Raw genomic sequence first — 24,290 nt, 5'->3', positions numbered from 1 at the left:
GACCCTACCTCGTGGTCAATGGCGGCAATTGGAGGGGAGGTAATTGTCCTCACCTTCGCACCATCCACTCCACTCCATAGTTTCCACCATACTCACTCCATGACCATCCATCCCAATACGCCATATACTCCACACCATGTATTTCACACAACCATTCTCCATACACCTGTTGTTGCACACCTGTGCAATCACACCTGGTGCCACCTGCACCCTCCTCCTCTTCCTGGACCATTTGGTCAGCACAATACACAATCACCTTCACTCACTCATACACTGCTCCACACACCTGTTCAGTTGCACACCTGTGCAATCACACCTGTTCAATCCTCACACACTTCCAATCCTCAAACACACGGCATTATCTCAACTACCTGTTGCCCTGCTAACTTAGTGCTCTCCGTCTTCCCTTTAGACTAAGCACATACCACGTCATTATCATCCACACTAATCTACCTGCGTCCCCACTACAGGTATCAGTCACTAACTAAACCTTAACGTTACCTAATGTCATCTTCGCTAGATCCCTACACACGATATATCCTAACCCACCCGGGCTAGTTTTCACTGCCATCAACCCCATAAGCTAGTGCTCCTTTGCCCCCCCTCTGTGAGGGATGGTGGATTGGCCATCCCATCACATGGGGCATCTCTTACTATAAATTTTGCTCACCGAATTTCAGCCAATCAAAAATTTTCCAATTACTGCCAATTCTATTCACCTTTCTAAATTTTGGATCAAAACCACTATCACTATTACTATCACCATCATCACAGTCCGCTATATCCTAGCCTCGGTGCGTCATGACATCATTAAACTCGGCTTCGTAAAGCCAAGCAATGAATTCGGGTGGTTTGGTCAGGTCTGCAGGTTGAATCCGTCCGGCTTTCGGTTCAAGGGAGGTGGCTTGGTCGGGCCGAGGTTCCACGCACCATCTCGGCGCGGCACCTTGCGGTCCCGGGCCCGATGGCTCAATCTCCCCTGGTTGGAACCCCGCCCCCACGAGGGGGCACCGTTCCGCTTCCTCCCACTCGCCCTTGAACCGGACCGGTCGCCTGGCCCGACAAGGCCCGGACTCGACCGTGCGGGGCGGGGCCAAGCCCGAATCGGCAACGACGCTTCGAAGAGAAACGACGCAGCTTCGATCTGCGCCGGGCCTCGCATCCAACAAAGGGCTCCTCGCACCGAGTGCTCGCATCGGCTATCCGTCGCTCTAACCGCTAACCCGGTTACCGTCGATGCTTCACCGGCATGCTCACACGCATACGCTACCCCTTTCACCTCACAAAACCCGGCGTTCCAACGCCGTCCGTACATTCCACCAACGCTCTCCGTTACACACCACACCTCGCGCACACTTGCGCACACCTCGGTCCACACCTCTCCTCCGTTACGTCCTCCGTAACACTCACCATGGGCATGCACTCTGGCAACCACCCACTAACGCGCTCACATGGGCTCTCCCACACTCGTGCTACCACCAACTCAGGTGTGCTTCCTCGCACACGTTCCACCACCACCTTACTCTCCGTGTCACACTCCGTACACCCCGACGTGCATTCTCGCTCGCACTCGGTTTCACACTCGCGCTCCGATGTGCCCTCTCGCACCTGCGCCATCACCAACTCACTCTCCGTGTCACACTCCGTACACCCCGACGTGCATTCTCGCTCGCACTCGGTTTCACACTCGCGCTCCGATGTGCCCTCTCGCACCTGCGCCATCACCAACTCACTCTCCGCGTCACACTCCGTACACCCCGACGTGCATTCTCGCTCGCACTCGGTTTCACACTCGCGCTTCGTTACACGCTCACCCCTTGACGCACACTTTTTTTCCACACGCGTGCCATTTCCACTCACACGGGACCCTTCAACGCCCGGATGCTTCCTCGATCCCAAGCGCGCGACAATTCTTTGGTCGCTAAACATCCTCCTGCAAAATCTACCCGCACAATATACAGCACGACTCACCTGGAGGATCCTTTTCTCCACGCGCACCTGCAAACTTCCATTCGGGTTAAGCACAGCATCGTGATGTGAGCAGGGACTTTGCACATTTTCCATTTCTCCCTGCAATTCCCGGGCTACCTCCGTCATCTCTTCAATTTTAATTCCCAGCACTGCTTTGTCTTTGTTCCCCTCGACGACCGCTGGCTTTAATAAAACACCCTCTACCTCATCGGTTGCCGGCTTTTCCAAACCCCGTGTCGCGATTTCTACCCCCGTGTCGCGATTTCTACCCCGTCATTGTACCCGCGCTTTCCTCCGCTTCGCTCAACCAGCGCTTCTCGACCCGCGTTACCTCCTCGTGCACCCCTGGGACCCTTTCGCCCAACTTGCGGTCTCTGTCCCTCTGCTCCATTTCCTCCCTATCGGCCCTCATTCCGTTTATTATTCGCTCATTGTTAGCCCTCCTTTCGTCCGTTATTACTTCCATTTTATTACTCAATTTCTCCCCCTCTATTCTCAGCATCTTGGTGAATTGCGCCATAAATTGCTTAATGAAGGCCTGCATTTGGACCACGCCTATCGGTTCCGCGGCCGTGGCCCCCTCAACCACGTGCGCGAGAGCGCCATTTTGTGCTCCTGATACCCCCTCAACCACATTGCCAATGTTCTCCTCCACTTCGTCCCTCTGATCCTGGGTCGATTCCACCCCGTCTATCTCTCCCACCGGCATCCCATCGCCTTGACCAGCCATGGCGCGATTTCAAAATTCGGGTTTTGCTTTACAACACAAAACAAATTTCCAGCTGCTTGTAATTTTGAGCGCGTTAAGCGTGCTTCGGGCCTCGTATCTCACTCTGACACCAATTGTTACGGACGCGGTTAAAGATGTTATATTTGCCGAGCGGAGGCTCCGCGACCGAACAGTTATTCCCCGACTCTAAAACCCGATTTACCCCAAACTTTGGCCGGATCGCGCCACCGCTATTCAATCGGGAAAACTCTAAAGCGACCGAATGCAAAGAGGAAAAGGAATAAGACGAGAAAAGGGTTGAAAATACTACTAAATTTATTTACTATTTACAGGCTCAAAATAACCAAGGAAGGATAAGAAAATAATTTACAGAAGATATTAGAGACACAGTGCAACGCTAGCTTACCTACAGTCTTAATTAACCCAGGGACAGAACAAACAAGGACAGACTCACGCGGGGAATGATGATAGGACTGGCAGGAGGTGAATGGCTGGAGGGAGAGGAAGGTCCACGGGTACTGCAGCACGATCGGCGCGTTTAGCAGCCGTCGTTCTTTCGCGGCCCTGCTCAAGAACTGCCGTCAAGACCCCAAGCTGCTGTGGCTGCTGCTGTGGCTCGAGCTGCTGTAAATGCAGTTTCGGTGGCTCGAGCTGCAGCTCAACTCTGGACTTCTCTCGGACTCGACTCAAAGCACCTCTCTTGGACCCAACTCAAAGCGCATCTCTTGTACCCAACTGCTTGGACTCCCTCTTGTCTCCGCTTGGGAACGCCCCGCCGGCGGGTTATATAGGCCCCGCCCCTCAACCTTTTCAAACCTCCCCCAAACGTTCTCTCCGCCCTCTTGAGCCAAACCCCTGGCTCATGGTTGGTCGAGTGGGGCGGGCTCACTCCTCCCCTCTATGACAAGGTGGAGACACGCCTTTCTTCTCCGACCCTACCTCGTGGTCAATGGCGGCAATTGGAGGGGAGGTAATTGCCAATCGACGAAAGGGGGAATGGAGGTTTTGGGAATGGGAATGAAGGGAATCTATCTCTTTCACTTGGTGCAATGGAGTATTTAAGTTAATGGGAGACAGCCTTACTGTAAGACACAAGATATAAGCTACTGAACAGGGGTATTCTATGATTGGCTGACGTGTATGCTTTTGGACTAATTATGGGACGCCCTTTAACCTTTACACAACTCTGGAGGCAGGAGGCGCAGACTCGAGCAATAATAATAATACACACAATCAAAAAAATACAGTCCTCATATCCGCGACAATATTATAAACCACAAACGTATTAGCTTTTCAAACAGTCACTAATGCTGTTTATAACATTAAACAAAAATGTGGTGGAATCTCGACATCCATGAGGTAAGTTTTACTTCCAGAACTGGCAGATCTACTGTAATCTAGATTTTACCCGACAGGGGTTGGAGGTGTGATAATTTGCCAAGCCAGCCGTTCCTTAATGGTTTTGAATGGAGTGCTTGCCTGAATGCTTAAACCACTTGGTGATCTCTCCAAGAACCTTGGTAAATGAACACACACCCAATGTTGAGACCCGACCATAGATCGACTAATATATTGCCGTGCGACACCCCCTCGGTTAAACGGGGAAATCGCGAATGGCAATCAAGCTTGAGGCGTTTCCAATTAATGGCGGATCATACGCGAGCAGGGGGGGTTGGGGGAGAATGCCGCTTGCCTTCATGGCCGTGATGGTCTTCTCCCTGTGGAAATTAACTCAACCCGAGACACGTAAAATGTACAAAAATAAATATTTATTACAGAACCCGAAAACAATGAAACATGCCGGTAATAACTAAACCCCTCTAATGGAGCACTCCCACACTTCACTTCAAATACAAGACAATGGACTAGTTAATAAAGCAAACGTTGTGTGGTGCATCTTATCTGTCTGGATGTGGTCCGTCAGGAATCGTCCAGGCTCCAGTGTTCGTGCTCCGTCAGGCCTTACTGAGCGCCTTGCTCGCGCCGGTCTTGCCCGCTCAGCGGCAAGCCTTGCTCACACGTGAACGCCAGGGAGGAGAATCAACGGCGCTCCAACGTCCGTCGTAACGCAGGCAAATTTGCGGATGGCAAAGGAAAAAGGTCCAAACAGAGAGGCAAGGGCAGAAGGGAGGTCCGGGCAGGAAAGAAGCCAAGGCGAGAAGAAGGAAATGTCGGCGAGCCAGTTGTATTATTGCTAGTCAGCTGACGTCGGCTCTCTCCCTCTGCCAACCAGTGTGTTTCCTTGTGCCCTTTCGCGCCTTCTCATGTCACCGGCGCTTCTCCTCCAATCAGCGACCTGCTTCTAGGTAGTGGTTTTGCGCCTTCCGCACTGATTGAATGTGGTGTCATCGGTCGGTGGCCAATCAGTGTGGCACGTCCTTCACCTTCCTTACCCCCAATCACGGGGAAGCTTTCTGTCCCTCCCCCAACCAATCACACGTCCTTCCCTACTCAGCCAATCGGTGGCCTGCTCTTTGCTCGCCCCTCCCCCCTGTCAATCACGAGTTCTCCTGGGCATGGCTCAGCCTGATCGATGTTTGCCTGCTATGGCGCCATCGTGTGTTGTTTCCTCCTGTTTGTTCTTTTGTCAGTCATTGTGAGGGGAATTAATTCATGTGTGTGCTAATGGGCCTAGCTAATGTCTATGGGTGCGTTGCCATACGGGGCACCGGGTAAATCACAGGTTTCACACACACATGGGAATTAGCCTAATCCCTACAACTATTTAACACACGATCATCCTTGTATGATCACAAGTATACTCTTAAACCGCCTAAACAAACTTATTACAGGTGAGGTTTCCCTGTCATGACAGACGAAGCACCTACCTATGCAGATCTACCTGGATCTATATATGCCCTACCCAACCGACATAACAATATAAACCCCAAAGATAAATGGCCCTTCCTGCCACTCCCGTAGTGAGCGGGTATACTTGTAAATTCAAATGTCAGTCAGTGCAGTCAGCTGTCATAATGACATCATAGACATAATGACGTAACGGACACAAAACGGATATATTTTAACTTCCAGTACGTTTGCAGTCACGACGAAGGGGTTAGTGTTGTGATTAGATTTATTATAATATTAATGTTACGTTATTATTTCGAAAATGATATTACTATTAAAAAAACCGAGGTGAATTCCTTACTTCCTCGGTTATTAATAGTGCCGTACAACGCTCATCACTGACCATGAACCATGCACCACTTCAATCCATAAAACTTCAATTCACGACATTGGGATTAAAGTATTATGGTTATATTTACATTATTATTACTATTACGAAAACTATACTACTGAAACGATACACTACTGTATTAAGAAACCTGGGCTTAATGTGTCTGAAGCGGTCCGAAGATAAGGCATAAAGCCTATGGCCTATACGTACCGTGTTGTTGGAAGAGATGTAAAGCCGATGCTTTTGATATTTGATGGTCATTTTAACAATCGGTTTGGTTGTGTTTCACACAGAATTAAAAACGTAAAGGTAGAGCATGGCGATTGTGATGGGACAGGTTCGACGATATGAACGGTATCTAAATCAAAATGGCTCAAAATGGCCGTGTGTGGAGAGTCAGCAGCCGCACCGCCGTAATCCCTGTCATGTTACCAGATTCTGAGCTCTGGTATACGTTTGAGGGGGCACACATACATGTGGACAAACAAACACCGTTCTAGATGGCTGTTTGATGGGCTACGCTGTTTAAAAAGACAAAAAAAAAAAAAAAAACCTGAGTTTTTATTCAACAAGGTGGCCATAAAGTCGCTGTCGCTCTCCCCAGAAAAGTATTGGTTCTTGGTGAATCCACAAATGCCACACAAGATGTCTAAGAGGGCTTGACGACTAATTTGGTGATGCAAGGAGATGGATACAATGACTAATTATTTTAAGTACTGCACAATAAAATCTATGCCAAGAGTTCAAGACCAAATGCTGTACTGGGGAGGGGTGACGTAACTTTCCTGCCACCCTGTAGTATATAACAGATGCATATTAAGGCCACAATATTATTGATTGGTTTTCAAAACAAGGTGCCAAAATAAAAGGCCAGTTTCTCTTTCCTGTCCTGGGATGAAATCTTCTGTCAAGGGTTCAGCTTTAAATCATTGACACCCATGTTTAGGTATGTGTACTGTTACGTGCTCCTCCCCGACCCCCTGGTCACGGTGTACCTCCGAGCCCCGAGAGGAGTCACGGCAGAAAAATGTTACTCTGTATGTCAAAGATCAATGGTGAAGCCACACCAATGGTTACTTACAAACAAATATTGTATTAAGATCACACAAGAATAACAGTACAATCAATATATATCCTATGATGGTACCATCAGTCTTGTAATATATAACTCGCTGTGCTCCAAGTGAGTGAAACAAGAACATTGCCAATGTCTCTTTCCCGGCTTCAAACCCAAGGCGATTCCGGCTTCAAGCCAGTCGATCCCGGCTTCAAGCCAAAGTCTATCCGCTCCAGCGATCGTCAGAACGATGTCCAATCGAGACCAGAATCCCGTTCGGATGACTCAGTCACGCGGCTAAAGCTGCACAAAGGCGCCCCCAAGGCGATTGGGAAATCCAAAGGCGCCCTCCAGGCGACTGGGAAATCACACCCTCGGGTATGGACGTTTCACGGCTGTTGGCAAACCTCAGATTTACCTTCAAAATCCGTGTTGCACACACACCAGATAAACGTCTGAAAGCGGTGAAAACGGCTGAATCGAAGCAAAAACCTTGCGCGACGCGCAAAGCGCGCGAGTCAAAATGGCCGATGGCCCGTTCTCGAGGCGTAACGGCCTGACGATGATTCTCTTCGGAATCAATCGCAAAACCTGACACGCAGGTTAATCTGTCACAGCGATAACTGTCGCAGGAATACCTTTCCTGGGAAACCCGAAGTTCGCTAGTGACCTCCGTTCGTCAACGTTTGCTCCAGCACTCGCAAAGCAACTATGCTTCTTCTCTGACTCACTCGCTCCGCCTTCTTCTCTCCTCTTCCTCTTCTTCTTCGTCTGGTTCCGGTTTCATTTCAAACATTAACTTTTTTACCTTTTGAAAATAATTTATATTTCCCTCAATCAACAATTAATCTATCTATAATTCCAGTAATCTCTGTTTGTACGTTTGTACGTTTGTTTGTCTGTGACCGCTGTTTCTCGACAACCACGGGTCCGATATACTTGAAACTTGCCAGCTATATTGCTGGGGACCCGAGGATGTGCCTTTTCAAGGTTTCATATTAATCGGACAATTACTTACCGAGCTATGTCCAAAAAACGATTCAACCAATCAGAGAGCAGCGAGCTATCGCGTGTGCCGAACGTGGCGGACACACTCTGCCTCGGATGGCACATTTGAGAGCGTATTCATTTATTTCACGTTTGCAAACTATGTTGGCGCTATGTTGGCGTTAAACTATGTTTTAAAACTAATAAAAACCCCGGTGGGATTGTCACTGTACTCGCAAGCCGTTCGCCGTTCGCTTTGGCGTTGCGAATGGACCAAAACATTTCATGCACCAAACCATTTCATGTAAAGCGTTCGCCGTTCGCTTTGGCGTTGCGAATGAACCAAAACATTTCATGGACCAAACCATTTCATGTAAATAGAGGGGGGGATATAATTTTAGATATAGATATAGTACGGGCATGCCCTAGTAATAATAATACATGGAATCAAAAATGTTTACAGTGGATGAAAACCACAACAACGGAAGTGACGAATCCGTAACAGTACACAAGTCCATATTTTCCACTAATAATGGGAGGGGGGTGGACATTTTCCTTGGTGGTGCTTTTGTGAAATTAATCTTGCACAAAAATATTGAATGTTAGACAAAATAGAATTTTACACAATTTGAGGGGTAGCTTGGCCTGCTGTTTGCTGATTACATTTCGGGTTGCTTTGTCTGGATGTCTTTTGCCAGTAATTGTGGAGATTGGATAATGTCAATTTGACTACCTCTCGCCATAAAATGGTCTCTGCTTAGGTTCCTGACGCCCCACTGCAATGGTGTTGAGCCATTTTCGACATCTATTTTAACTGCAGTCCGTTCTTCAGTTGCAAAGCGATAATTATAAACTTGAATAATATAACATGTAGTAGCTGCACGTGATTGTAAATGTATGTACCTGCTTAGTTCGATTTAATTCTCATGACCTGTCTCCACCAGGAAATCCACCTGCCTTGGCGGCTAACAGACAACGATCAATCATGCCTAAACCGGTGAGGATGGGCCTGGGGTGGATTTTGTCTTTTTTTTGGGGGGATGGGGGGGGGTTGGGGGGAGAAGAGTTTGTTGGTCTGGGATAACTAAACGCAACAAGGTTTGAAAAGATTAGTAAATGCACCACTCAAAAATCTAAACTTAATGTGGTTCCTTCAATTCATAAGCTCTCAATCGACATTGGTGAAATGTACAATTATCTTTCAGTAGCATCTTTCATTCGCACGTGTTCCTTGGCAACATATCCGGGACCAATGGCAACGGCAAAGCCATTGACCCATAGGGCTTTCTCTGATGACCTAAAATTATTCCTGTGACGTTGACGCCACGACAAGGGATTTGGGCAGCCGGCCACGTCGAGCTCTCAACGTGCACCTTAAGCACCTGTAATGCCTTTTTGTCACTGCAATGGGTGCTGTCTTGCTTGAATTGGTTGGGATGTTGTATGCATTGCTCGATGGATTAGTTTTAGTTTGGCCTTCCTGTGTGTGCAAGGGTGAATAAAGAACAGCCAGCGGGCAGATGGCCGTATTGATTTGCAAATTTATGGGACATCCTTTTATTTTGTGCATGACTGCCTGCCAATTTGAAATGTTTCTTTTGAGCAATCCCATGGAGTCTGTCCTGTTCCAGACTGAAGTCTTTCTTACCAATCCAGTGAAACCAATCTTGCTTGCCAGTTCTTACCAATCTCGGCTGTGAAAGTAATCATTACCTTGTGCTTGCGAAGTGAAGAGTGGGGTTAAGCGATCAGTTTGTGTGCATACGTGCAGCGTACATACGTACATGTCTGCATTTTAAAAATTCACTTTCTCAGCAAGCGTTGGTCCGATTGGCACGAAATTTTGCATGATAGGAGCGTCTCCCCCTGTAGAATCTTTTTAAATGATTGTCATAGGTCACGTAGTACAGTCGGCATCTTTGAAAAACCGAAAAATGTTGCACCTCTATAAATCTCAAACGGCTCCTTGGGGAGTGGGCTAGAGGGGTTTGGGGGGGAGAATGTGGCTCATTGTAAAGAACACATGGGAGGTAGGTGCTAACGATGTCGTTGCTGCCTTAGTCATGACGTCATAATTTGACGAGTACAATGTTTGGTTCGACCAGTTTGCAATTTATTGAGCATGATCTATGCAACAATTATATTAGAGAATATAAATTTGTAATGTCATCGGTCACGTGGGCAGGCAACCATATTGGATCAAAAAAAACCGAGCAATTCGAATGTCGCCAATATGCCTCCACATAGTCCCACAACAGGTAGATACCCTCTTTCACTGTCCTAAAAATAAACTTGTTTGATTTAAATCCCTTCAGCTGTTTTCAAGTATCACATTTTCACCAGCCATGACAGGTTTCACATCGATCGGTGAAGCGCCTTCAGCGAAGGGACTTTTTTAAAATTAAATATTGGCTTTCAAGCTAATATGGCTGTCATACTATGTGACATATGACCTTTAAAAATGTATACTCTGCATATGTATGGGTGGGGGATCACGTTTGTGAAGTTTTGTGTTGATCTTGCACAAAGATCATGTTCATTGATAAGGTTCATTGTTCATGTTCATTGATAAGTTCATAAAAATGATAAGGTTCATTTTTCTATCCAACATGGCTGCCAAACCACGTGACCTACAACATCATAATTTTCAAACTACTGTATATGCAACAATGGTGTTTGATGATATTTGTAAAATTTTGCATCGATATGGATAGAGTAAGTGGTTTCAGAGATATAATTATTTAATATTTTTCTTCAATCCAATATGGCTGCCACACCATGTGACCAATGACGTTTTCGTAGTCATCTTTTAATTGGCATGGCGAGTCGATGACACGTAAAGTTTCGAGTCAATCAATTTGGTGGTTTGGGAGAATGCTTTTTAAGGGTTTTAGGTTAAATCCAATATGGCTGCCAAACCATGTGACCTTTGTCATAAGTTTAATATTTCAATACAAATGTCATAGATTATGTGCATGCAGTTTTAGGATAAGGAATTCGATTAAAACATTTTTGGCTGGTATACCACTTCACCTATGATATCATGATCATGCTTTTTTTCACATTGGGAGTACTTGACAATGTGCCAAGTTTCAAATTTTTCCATTCAGCGGTTTCCAAGAAAGAATTTTTGAATTTGCATATAATCCAAGATGGCTGCCATACCACGTGACCTATGACGTCACAATCGTCAAAAAAAAAACATTCTGCCCTCATCCAGACAACTTGCAAATTGCTACCTTTAGGGTTACTGCCTTCCCCTAAGACTGTCCATGCAATTTGTTCCACCCTTTTATCAGAGACAGAAATTAGCTGGAATTGCCACTAATTTTGGTGATTATTCATGTGTGGGGGCAGGGAGGAGAGTGGGGGAAATAAACCATCTAAACTCTTTTTCTGACCAGATAAATGTACGTGTGACGACGATGGATGCAGAGCTCGAGTTTGCCATCCAGCCCAATACAACAGGGAAACAACTCTTTGACCAGGTAACAATGTATTTTAAGGTCTTTTGGGGGTGGAATGGTGTTTTGCTGAATTTTGGAAAAATGTATCAAAATGGTCATGGCATTTGTGAGTTAAAAATGGAGGGAAGGTCAGAGGAAGTTGGGTGGAGTAAGTGCTAGTGGAAAGGGAAGTTGATGTGGGGATGACTGGTGTGGTGTATGATTGTCGCGGTTTGATTTTGTTTCGGCGAATGGGTGGGAAGCCTATTGTTCTGTGGGATTACTAAGCCTCCCCTATATAGGGGGAGGCTTGTAGCTGTTGGTTTTGTCTCCGATTCGTGCCCCCCCTCACACCCCAGTGTTTCACTGTACCAGTTTCTTCGACCCCAATGAGTACAAGACCATTATTTAGGTTCCTTTTGGGGGCGGGGGGGGGGGGGGGGGAGGAGGGAGTGGAGGGGTTCTTCCAATTTGTGAGCTGGCTGGGACATTCAGAATGCAATTTTGCATCAATAATGGGGATAAAGAGTATGTGGGGGTTGACTTTTTGTTTTTGACCTTGACTGAAAAAAAGGACATAACCTAATTGGACGCAAGTTAACATTTTTCACCATCACTTGGTGAAGGTGTGTCCAATCAGAACGAACTTGCCCTTGCTAAATAGCCGAGAGCAAAGGTGCATTTGTTTGTGTCAAATGGTGATTGAAAAAAAGTGCTTTTTGTCAGTCACTCAATTTTGCCAATGCAGACTGCTTGCTTGGCCTTCCAAGATGTTCTTGCAGCATAATAGTGAACCTGAGTTGAATTTGTGCACTTTATACTTGTTTCGTGGTAACGACCTACTTTTTAAGATTGTGACTGAATTAACTAAAAACACCTTTTTGATCATTATTAGAATCATTTTGAATAATGTAAATTATTGCATAAAATAAAGAAAATTCAAAATAATTAGAATAATTATTATCATGCAAAATTTTTGCTGCAGTTTATAAAAATTAAAAAAAAATTTTTTTCCCCCTCCCTCCATGTTTGTATGGGATAGATTGTAGATGGCGACACTTTCTTGATTTACTCTATCCCTAAATGTTGAAGGTGTATATATGGTGGTCCAAAATTTGGCCATCACTAGATCTTGGGCCATCACTGACCCTTGGTGATACCCTTGTGATTGTAGATATCTATGTAATAACTCTTATTTTTGGAAAGGAAAGGTACCTGGCTGTCAATCTGTGCATGTTTACTGGTCACCCTGTTCCAATACGTTAGGTAACAGCAAAATTAATGGCTTACTATTGTAAATTTAGGTTGGGCCACAAAAAGTGACTATGTACTCCAATTTCGGTTTACGATGGATTTGGGCTCCATGTGTGTGACAGATTTGCACTGCTCGCAGTTCTAGTTCTAATTCTGTATTTGTGTTGGAGGTGAAAGCTTGTGGTTTGAGCTAAAATGGTGGCATGATGTTGTGCTGAGTGCTTGAGTTTCATTGAAGCCTTCATCTATTTATTCCTTGCAACGTCTTCCACCTTTGCCTCGTTTCTGTTTCTCAAGGTTGTGAAGACCATAGGCCTGAGAGAGATCTGGTTCTTTGGTCTTCAGTATGTGGACAGCAAGGCTTGTTCAACTTGGCTCAAGCTCAACAAGAAGGTTGGAATACAGCAGCTCTGGTTGTGCTTTTAATTCATTCAACTGATCCTGCCATTTCATTCTCACCCTTCATATGCTCTTTCTTATCTTTTATTTCCTCCTTCTTGGCTTTCACTCTATTAGCCATTCTAATTACTAGGGCATGCCCGTACTATATATATATCTAAAATTATATCCCCCCCCCTATTTACATGAAATGGTTTGGTCCAAAGCGAACGGCTTGCGAGTGGTGACAATCCCCCCCCTCTATTTACATGCAATGGTTCGGTCCAAAGCGAACGGCTTCCGGAGTTTGGTAAAGAAATCGCCATCGCGTACACAAACGCGCAGGAAAGCGAATGAATCGCAAATTCGTTTTTATTAGTTGTAAAACATAATGCCCAATTATTCAATTAGCGCCAACGTATTTTGGCTGTTTGCAATTTAATCGCAAGGCAAAGTAGAAAGAGAAGAGGGAAAAAAAGAAAAGCCTTGCCTTGCTGCAAACAGCTGCTGCAAACAACAACAACAGGGAAGGCTGCACTGTCCGGAAGTTGGCATATCGCAGTTACGATTATTTTAGTGTTAATGGCCAATTATTCAATTAGCGCCAACGTATTTTGGCTGTTTGCAATTTAATCGCAAGGAAAAGTAGAAAGAGAAGAGGGAAAAAAAGAAAAGCCTTGCATTAACGCATTAACGCTTGCATTGCATTAACGGTTCGGCACACGTGATAGCTCGCTGCTCTCTGATTGGTTGAAGCGTTTTTTGGACATAGCTCGGTAGGTACTTGTCCGATTAATTTCAAACCTTGAAAAGGCACATCCTCGGGTCCCCAGCAATATACCTGGCAAGTTTCAAGTATATCGGACCCGTGGTTGTCGAGAAACAGCGGTCACAGACAAACACACAGACACACAGACACACAGACACACAGACACACAGACACACAGACACACAGACACACAGACACACAGACACACAGAGATTACTGGAATTATAGATAGATTCATTACTATTCTATTATTCATCTCTATTAGCCATTGCAGGTGTTGTCATTGGCAGGACGTGATTAAGTGGAATTAATGCCGACTTGTGTGCTTTATAATTAAGCATCAATAAACGTGTGGGTGGGGGTGGGTGGGTGGGGGTGGGTGGGTGGGTGGGTGGATGGATGAGAGTGTGACAGCGACACACCGGCCTCAGACGGTTAACTCCAAGACGTCAGTCTAAACTTGGCGGTACTTTTTGGTGCGTGCAGGACAGGAAGGAACTCAGGACTTACCTGTACAACGGCACACGGGGTTAGTCTGAACACCACAAGCTCTTTCAGCTCTTTCACGAGCCTCGTTCAGTATACAAAAAAAAAAAAAAAAAAAATGAAATGCAACAATAAAGGATTTAATGAAAATAAATGCAAGAGATAAAAATGAAAGGCAAGGTAAAACTATAATTCCTAATTGAGACGTCCACTCGCACATTCACGACGACACGACAGGGGAAAATATAAAATAAAATAAAATCACTTTTTAATGTGCCGGCACTCAGCTGTGGCTTCAACGAGGATGTGTAGGAGCTGGGTGGTCGGCGATCCTTGAAGCTGCTGCGCACAGGATGGCGCAGAGTCGCGCTCCTCGACGTCCCAAAGTGAGGTACTTTTCGACGACGCCCTCCTTTGTGTCCCTCTGCTATCCGGGGAAGCACAACGCAAGCACAATTTACTTATGTATCTTAATGGAATTTGCCATTAAAATGGCAACTTTATACAGAGCTATCTGCTACAAGAATCCATGAACGCATGGTTAACTCTTTTATTTTTTAAATTTTTTTATTTAAGTGGAGGGAGTAAGCCTGTCCTGAAAATGTTGACTTTTTTGTCTAATTTGTTGAGGCTCGTACAAGAAGCACACAGACCATATAACAAATGGAGCAGGAGACTGGGGGTTGGGGGTGGGTGGGAAAAGGGAATCGCAGCAAGTCAGGAACAGGGACATCAGGAGATTTGTGGAAGAGGGCTGGGGTGGGGTACACAGGATAATGAAGATGGACTTTTAAGAAAAAACGAGAAATTTAGAGGTGGGATTGGGGTGCATTAAAAGTGAGTTTAAAAGATCATGGTTTTGGATGGGGAAGATATGAGATGGTGGTGAACAGCTGTTTTTAAAGACTGAGGGAAGAGTGGAATTGAAGAGTGTGGGAGTTTGTTGTGGAGGAGGGGGGGGGGGGGGGGAATAGGAAAGACTACTAAGCTTGGACGCAAGTCTATTGACAATTACCTTGGGTCAAGATAGTTCAGATGCAACTAACCCACATTGTGCTGCCCAGGTTGAGGCATTAATTGTGGAGGATTGCTGCTTCACTGTCGGCGAAATATCTTCAGAACTTGGAATTTCTGAAGACAATTTTAGCTGCTGTGCAACTTAGGCATGTCAAAGTTGTCAGTGAGATGGACCTGCCCAAAAAAACCCCAGCACTAACCACAGCAATGGCTGACATTGGTCGCTGTTGATCAGTCAGCTGACCTTATAGCTCATGTGTAAATTGGTGCTGAAACGCGACTTCGGCGTGTTCACCAAAGGATGTGCTCCTCCTGCATGAAGTTATTTTTGTTAATCTAACGATGACTGAGCAGTTGGATCACTTCCCATGGAGGCCAGATCTAGCCTTCAGTCACCATTATCTGTTTTCACATTTGATTCCCACCTGTGTAGCCAATGTGTAACTGATTGGAGCAACTGAGTCATGGCCGAAGAAGCAAGCTGGTTTGCTGCCTTCGAGAGTTTGAAAGACAAATGGAGCAACTCCACTGAAGTCGTGCGACATATTGCAAAATATAGCTGGTGTCTTGGACTACTGCATATTTCATTCATTTAACTTCTCAAGTATTGCAAATTTATTTTACCTTCTAAAACCTTTTTTTTGTGGAATTTTTTTTTGGAATTTTTTACAGATTTATCTAATTTGTACATTTTTCCTGAACATATCAAATGACAATTTCCTATTTATTCTCTAAATAAAGCAAATCATTTTCACTTTTTTTTTTTTTTTCCTTTGAATAATGAGCTGAAGATCATGGAAGAGCTCCTGTGACCTGCCATCATAAAATATTTGCATTGTCATGGAGTTTCTCTTGCACAAGCTAAAATGTTTGCTGAGGTTTTTGCAGTTTTGGTTACTTTTTATAAATTTATATCTACGCAGAAAGATTTTCATTTTCATTACACACTTTCATTGACATTGCTTAATTTTATTTATTTTTGCATGAGTTGCGAGAGATTTGTAGTGAAATCGGCGGCTTAAAAAAATCATGCTGCGATTCATGTGTTTGACACACAGGTATTATACATCAATGGAACGCTTGCATAAACGAGAATCCGACCGAAGCGGTTTACTGAACGTTTATTCTGCGGTTAAGCCAGTAACATTGCTGGAATGTCGTAAACAAATCGACCTTGTTGCTGAGGATTTACATCACCGTTGGTCTGCCATTGGCGGTGGGCACATGTTGCATAACTTCGTCTATTGCTACACAAGGTTTATAAAGTTTGTTTTTTAACGGAAGGACAATTCGGCAATGACCACCGGTGCAACTGATGCTCTTGAATTTAATTCCAGAGTGGTTTTGGTTATTACTTCAATTAATCCTTTGGCATTCTATTTTGAAAATGGCAGGGATAGTTTTAAAATGTATACATATTGGGGTGTACACCAGTCCACTGAAGAATGAAGGCTTCCCTTAATTTGTGAGTTGCATATTCGTCATGCTTGCCAAGGTCCGCTTTAGGAATCGAAACCACGCCAGACACTAAAATAATATTCGTTTCTTAAATTGCTGGAACGAACAGTGGGTTCATGATCGATGTAATACCGAGGAGAATTGTCTCGTCTCAACGATTGAAATGTTGATGCTGCTGAAACTGAAATGACTCTGCCCACCAAGAATCATACAAATGACGCTGACTATACAGACCCTAATAGCTTACCACATGGTCTATGTTGGTATTATAAAGTAGATACAAATGGACAACTTGAGGGGGTGGGGGTGAATCCATGTTTTTATTGCTTCAAATAACTTGTAATCTACATGTTTGTAATGATGCTCTTCTTACTATTATTCACCAAATGTCCGTCCGTCTGTCTGTGTTCGTTCGAAGGTACCGTAAAAACTGCTGAACCAATCACAAAGATTGGGTGGATAATCCTGGGATCTCCAGGAGTAAAATAGGCTATTTAGTTTTCCCAATTTCAGCTTTAGTTTCCAGCATTCTCGGGTTTGGACTCGCACATAACATTCGCGTTCGCATAACATTCATTGTGACGATGTTTTCCCGGGTGACGCACAAACGGCTGCACGGCTGCACCGATCGAACTCAGTGACCTCAGACAAAGACCTTTTATAAGGACACGGGTTGAATCCCTGCTTGAGAGAATTCCAACCCCCTCGCTCCCGGCCATCACGGCCGTCTCTCCAACTTACAATCCCACGAGATATGCGGAAAGGACGACCCAAAACCAATATAAACATCATTAAACATTCGTATATAAACATCATTGAAAGTAAATAATGACCTCAGCCAAAATACAAACGATGTGAGTTTAATCTATACATGAGAGAATTCCACATAGCTATTTGGGTGGTGTATACGCTAACAGATCGCTGTCTCCATCGATCTTGCCAAGGCCGTAACAGCTATCGGCTCAAAATCCTTTTAACTGTTGATTTGGTACAGTTACACGTATCAGGAATTTGGTACACGTATCGGGAGTACGTACGACATAGCGATTGTGAATGTGACAGCTCTGAGGCGTCTCTCGCTTGGCATCGCAGTGACTGCGAGCACCAATATGGCGGCTGGCAAATATGGTGGCTGGCACCAAGTGAAGTCCAATAAATCTGGCTTCAAGCCCCCTCACCACCCAAAGCCTTCAACCAGACATATTAACACGCTCCTCCCCCTTCATTCCCGTTCTTCAAAGCAAAGCGGTAAAAATTGTTTTATCGCCATTATATATGACGAGCAACGGTACCCACCCTAAGGGCGGGGTTTCAATTGGGAGGCGTGATTTATTTTAACATCCGTTAAATATCACATGCAAATCATCAAAATCTAAACTATTTTTAGAATTTCAATAAAAAAAAAAACATCACTGTGATTTGATGATTTGCGTGTGATATGATTTAACGGATGTTTATATGAATCGTTTAAAATAAAAAAGCCTTATTTCTAACATTTGCCTTTTCATTTGGGCCTCCCAATTGAAGCCCCGCCCGTAGGGCAGGTACCGTTGCTAGTAAATTGTAATTCTAATTGTGATGTGATTTTCCGCATTCAGCTCCGTTGCCTTTCCTGTAATTCCCTCTTCATTAACCCTCTTAATTGCGTTAAGACTGCTGAGACCCCTCAGACCTTTGACGACCCTTTAATTCCCCCAAGACTCTTCAGACCACCAAATACCCTGAAGACCCCCAGACCCAAAATACCCTTAAAGGCCCAGAGGATCCAGAAGACCCAAATGGCTCTGAAGACTCAAAACACCATAAAGACCCAAAAGACACCGAAATGGTCAAAGATGCCTACCCCTCAAACGACGTGTGGTGAAGGGTGCCGAGTCATGCTAGTATATATAAAAAAACACTGAGGTGAAATGAAATGTAATAAATCACGTTATGGCAAGCAATAAAATATCAGTTTGGGATTACTAGACAAACCTGAGCCATTGATTTTGCTCGCAGGTTGGTTGATTGAACAAAGTCTATTTTTATGCCTCTGCCGACGGTCACTGGAGGCCTTATGGTTTTGGGTTGGTCGTCCGTCCGTGATAGGTTTTCGGTACCACGATAACGGGTGAAGGGATCTAAGCCAAACTTGGTATAGGTAGTATAATACAAGGATGAACTGACTGTTTTTGGGTCAAAGGTAAGAGGTCATTTCAGGTAAAAATGTGATACTTGAGAACAGCTGAATGGATTTAAATCAAACTTTGTATAAGTATGTATAAATGATGTTCTCGTAATAATGTGGGCGGAGGGGTATCTGTCAACGGTGCAACGTCGAATAGTTTCCACTGCTGTTATGTAATACTAATTAATCGATCAATGACAACTTTGTTCTCGGCACCCTTTATTTAAAGATGCAAGTAATTTAAAGGTTATGCATGTTTTCAATACATTAATGACCGAAGCATGTCGATTTATTTAAATTCCATCATTGTTGTTCCAACCTGAAGATGCCTGATCTCATTTGTAAACTAGAACGGCACTCAGTAGAGAGCATACTTCCACCTGGTTGGCCACAACACTCAATGGTGAAGAATCACTTAAAAATTATACCAGCTGGATCTGGATCCGGATCTTCACCAAAATTGAATCGATTCTTCCTTGTCACACACAACCTGTCCAAGATTTGTCCAAATCCATCCATAACTTTTTGAGATATCCTGCTAGGGCCAAAAACTATGCATATCTTCCAATTGTGAAGAATCACTTTAAAAATCTAATAATTCTCATATCCGAATCCTTATTCAGATCTTCACCAAAATCGAATCATTTCGTCTGTCACATACGCTACATCTCTGCCAAATTTCGTCCGAATCCGTCCAACTTTTTGAGATATTTTGTTCACAAACAAACGGACGGACAGACGGGTGAAAACATAACCTCCATCCACCTTTGGGGGCGGAGGTAATGAAAGCAATTTAACGAATAGACTCATCTATTGTGGTAATAAGCATCTATACATCTAGTATTGCACTGTACACCTGGACATTAGGACTTTATATGTTTAAGCGATTCTTCACCGGTAAGAGATGGGGCCCAAAGCAATTGTACAGTATATCATGACATCTAAAAAGTTGTAGACGGATTATGACAAAACTTGGTGGATGAGTTGGTTATGTGACCAGAACAAACCGATTAGAATTGGGTTCAGGTCAGCAGTTCCAGCCTGTGTACGACAACACACAAAATGTTGAGCCTGGCGAAGGTATGCGTTATACCAAGTGCCAATCTAGTTACTACATTAATTCGAGGTTTTTCCATCAAAATACCACTAAACTTCTCATTTTCCAGGTTCTAGCTCTGATTTACCACCTTAGCAGTTGCTATTGCCGATGTTTTTCTTCAACGTCATCCCGATTGTTGTGAACGCCAGTTATTTAAAGACCAATGGCATCCCAATTTCCACCTCTGGTTCCCACATGTTCGGTCTGACATCACCTTCTAAATCATTATTTTGACTATCGGCGTAAACTGGGGATTCTTGATCAGAAAAATCTTTGTCAAATTCGCTTTCTGACGAGTCTGAAGCGAGTTATGCGGCCATTATCCATTGCGTGCTGAGACGATCCATCCATCGGTAACGTTAATGCCCATGAAGGTTTTCTGAAAAATTTAGGGGCGTTACCCACAGTTGGCTTTTTTTTCTTCTTTTTTTAATACTTTTAGCACCTCAAATTATTATGATTTAAAAAAACCATATTAAGTTCTTTGTTTATTACTTCAAAATCAATATAATCACATTATTTGATTCTGTGGACCTTTATGACATTTTATGTGATAGAGGACATATTCAAGTCTAAAAAGGCATAGATACCTTGTGTTGCAATTTGTTTAAGGTTGACCAAAGATTTTTCATATGACCAAAGATTTTTCATAAAATGCCTGTGCTATTCTTGTCTATGCATACAAGACACTCTAATGGCAATCTAACGTGAATATCCGATCAAATGTCATCTGTTGCTATCTCATCCTCTGATCTTAGGTGTCGGGGCAGGATGTGAAGAAGGAAAGCCCGCTGCAATTTCGTTTTCGTGCAAAATTTTTCCCCGAGGATGTGGCAGAAGAACTCATTCAGGAGGTGGGCTGGGACATTTTGAGTTTGTTGGGTTAGTTGTTCTTGTTAGTTATGCTTCTGCTGACGAAGTCACCGGAGGAATTGTTTTCTGGGTTGTCCAGCCGTCTGTGATAGGTTTTTGTTACCACAATAACTTAAGAATGGCTAAATTGATTTCAGTCAAACTTAATACAAGTATGTATAATGTAAAGATAAACGGATTGGATTGTGGGTTCAAGAGGTCCCGTTGGATATATAATCTGTTATCGCGCTAACTTGTGAACCGGTGATGGAATTTTGACCAAACTTGGCAAAAGTATATATTATGATGAAAATATGAACTGATTAGATTTTGGCTTCAAGTGGTCAGAGGCCTGGTGTTGGTTTGCGGTTAAAGTGGCTGGCTTCAGATCTTCGGGTCTGAAGTTTGAGCCCCTGTCGAGCCATTTTAAAAAACCAGGTGAGTTGACTCACCCCGTCGTCCTTCCGATGTCGGGAAAATGAGTACCAGCTTATTGGGGGTAATAAGCCATTCGAGTATCCTGTGGCGGAGTTGTGACCCATCCAGGGTTGTAGTCCTTAGCCAAATGAAACTGCCTCAGCAGCTCCTTTGCACCTCATGGTGTGAAAGGAAATGGTTATCACGTGGTCAGGGGTCATGTCAGGTAAAATGTGATACTTCAGAACAGCTGAGGGGATTTGAATCAAACTTGGTGCAAGTATGTATAATGATGTGATAATGTGGGTGGAAGCATATCGCTTGACGTCACGTTCTATTTTTTTTTTTTTTTTTTTTTTTTTTTTTTCCCCCCCTTCCCTTAGGTCACCCAGCGCTTGTTCTTTCTTCAAGTCAAAGATGCGGTTTTGTCAGACGAGATTTACTGTCCACCGGAGACGTCTGTACTTCTGGCATCGTATGCTGTTCAAGCCAAGTATGGTGACTGGCAGGCAGACCTTCATCTCTCAGGCTATTTGTCTGGAGACCGACTGCTGCCTCATCGGTATGAATTTCTAGCTTTGCCTGGGAGTTAGATTCTAATTCTGATGTGCCATCCTCTGTTATGCTCATCAGTGCTGCTGCAGTATTTTTTCTTTTTTTGGCAAGGGTTATACTGGGTGGTTTGCCATTGCCTTCACAGCAGTAGTTATGGCAGGAATTTGTTCATGGTGCTGGCGATAACTCACTTATTCATGAAGGAGGGTACACCAACTTGTCGGGAGATGGGGCTCAGTTGAACATCATCCGAGGGACGGCACACACATTGATGAATCTCCCTACCTGTGAAACACTGGGATGACAGTTTTAGCTGGGTCGGGATTCAAACCCAGGCTAGACAGCTTAGAGGCGAGTGTGCGTACGTATCTGCCATCCTTCCAGCCTGTAGTCTCATTTGTTTGCTCATCACTCTTTAGGGTGATTATTGCAAGTGTTGTGCTCCGCATGACGTCTTGTTTGTTTGTCCGGGCGATATCTCAGCCATTATTTGAGTAAGGAAGCTGAAATTTGGGCACAATAGTGATCAAGTACTTTGTCAAAAACGGTATTTTTTTTTTGTTTTTTTTTGATCAATTAATTGATTAGTTACTTAATTATTATTGATTAAGTACTTATTTATTTCTTTTCTCTTCTGGGCAGCATTAACTCAGGCACCTTTTGAGCGAGGAAGTTGATACTTGGACATGACAATGACAAAGTGATTTGGCTGTAAATGCTTTTTGATTTATTGATTAATCGATTAATTATTTAGTTATTCTCATAATTATTTAATTGATAAATTTTTTTGAAGTTACAGATTTGGATGAAACGGTGGTGGTTTAGGTGTTCTATTAGCCAATTTAATTATTTTATGATTATTATTTATTTTCATTCATGGCGTCAGGAAGGGTATCCGGCCATAAAAACATTGCTTCAAAAAGGGAACCATGATTGTCATGGGGCCTGCAAGGCTAACCTCTGCTCTAGCAGGGGAAAATGGCCTTAAAACGATCATTCATTCATTTATTTTCATTCTCATCTGGGCAATATCTCAGGCACCTTTTGAGCTAGGAAGCTGATATTTGGACATGACAGTGACCAAGTGATATGGCTATGTCGGATATTTTTGATTTATTGATTAATCAATGAATCGATTCATTATTTATTGATTTATCAATTACTTATTTAATTTTTTCAATTATTGACTTATTTCATTATCAAAAAGTTACAGCTTCAGATGGAAGCACCGGTGGTTTAGTTATGCTATTAGCCAATTGATTGAGAAAATATTTTATGATCTTTGGAAAACAATCAACCCAGAAATCCCAGAAAAATTAATCAACCCAGAAAATATTTTATGATCTTTTGTTGATTTTAATTATGCAATTAACCAATCAATTATTGTGCACCTCTCCCTCCCAATACAGTCTCTGAGCTGCACAACGATATTGCCGGGCGCCAAAGGCACAGGTGCCCCGGCAATGCCGCGCTGGAGGATATTTATTTATTTGGCATGGGGGTGGTGTACTTTGAATGTAACTGTACTTGTTTGTTTTCTTGTTTTTGTTTTCTTGTTTGTTTATTTTCTTGTTTGTTTGTCCAGGTGATATCAAGGCCATCCTTTTAGCTAGGAAGCTGAAATTTCAGCACAATAGTAAGCAAGTGCTTTGGCAATTACAGTATTTTTTTTTCTTTTTTGATTGATCAATTAATTGATTAGTTACTTAATTATTATCAATTAATTAAGTACTTATTTATTTCCTTTCTGATCTGGGCTTCATCTCGGGGTCCTTTTGAGTTAGCTGATATTTGGAAACGACTGACCCAGTGATGTGGCTATAAAGGATATTTTTGATTTATTGATTAAGGAATTGGTTATTAAATTTTTCGATTAATGGCTTAATTTTCGAAAAGTTAAAGCTTCGGGTGGAGCATTGGTGGTTTAGGTATGCTATTAGCCAATTAAGAAAATATTTTATGATCATTATATATTGATTTCATTTATGCAATTAGTAATCAACCAATTATTGTACACCTCTCCCTCCTAATAGTCTCGATGAGCTGCACGGCTGTATCGCCGGGTGCTGAAGGTGCCCCAGCAATGCTGCGCTGGAGGAGATATATATATATATATATATATATATATATATATATATATATATATATATATATATATATATATATATATATATATATATATATATATATATATATATTTATTGTTACTGATCGCGGTTTAGATGTTATTTGCCGAGCGAAGGCTCCGCGACCGAACAGTTGTTCCCCGATTCACCCAGAACTTTGGCCGTATCGCACCGCAGCTGCCCAATCTGGAAAAGACTAAAACGACGAAATGCAAAGAGGAAAAGGAATAAGACGAGAAGACGGACAGAAGAGTAATTGGATTTATTATACACACAAGCAAAAAGAAAGCAGTCACGTTTATTTACAACACATAAGACGCAGGTGACACAGTGCAAATAC

At 43.4% G+C, this 24,290-nt stretch overlaps 1 protein-coding gene across 2 annotated transcripts in view; it reads left to right on the top strand.

Moving 5' to 3' along the window:
- The window catches only part of LOC137420837 (radixin), a 67,510-nt gene that overhangs the window by 24,171 nt on the left and 19,049 nt on the right, over positions 1-24,290 (top strand). The window contains exons 1-6 of one of the 2 annotated variants that reach the window (XM_078772243.1): positions 7,118-7,317; positions 8,871-8,923; positions 11,331-11,414; positions 12,924-13,019; positions 20,759-20,854; positions 21,653-21,831. In XM_078772243.1, coding sequence (XP_078628369.1) covers positions 8,912-8,923; positions 11,331-11,414; positions 12,924-13,019; positions 20,759-20,854; positions 21,653-21,831 — 467 coding nt within the window. In that variant the 5' untranslated portion in view covers positions 7,118-7,317; positions 8,871-8,911. Of the gene's footprint in view, positions 1-7,117; positions 7,318-8,870; positions 8,924-11,330; positions 11,415-12,923; positions 13,020-20,758; positions 20,855-21,652; positions 21,832-24,290 lie in introns of those variants that run through there. The other variant, XM_068106273.2, reaches the window with a different exon arrangement.

The sequence above is a fragment of the Myxine glutinosa genome, chromosome 2, assembly GCF_964187855.1.
Source record: "Myxine glutinosa chromosome 2, kmMyxGlut1.1, whole genome shotgun sequence".
NCBI classification, from domain to species: Eukaryota; Metazoa; Chordata; class Myxini; order Myxiniformes; family Myxinidae; genus Myxine; species Myxine glutinosa.
The sequence above is the reverse complement of the archived record's forward strand: the minus strand, read 5'-3'. Positions and strand labels throughout refer to the sequence as shown.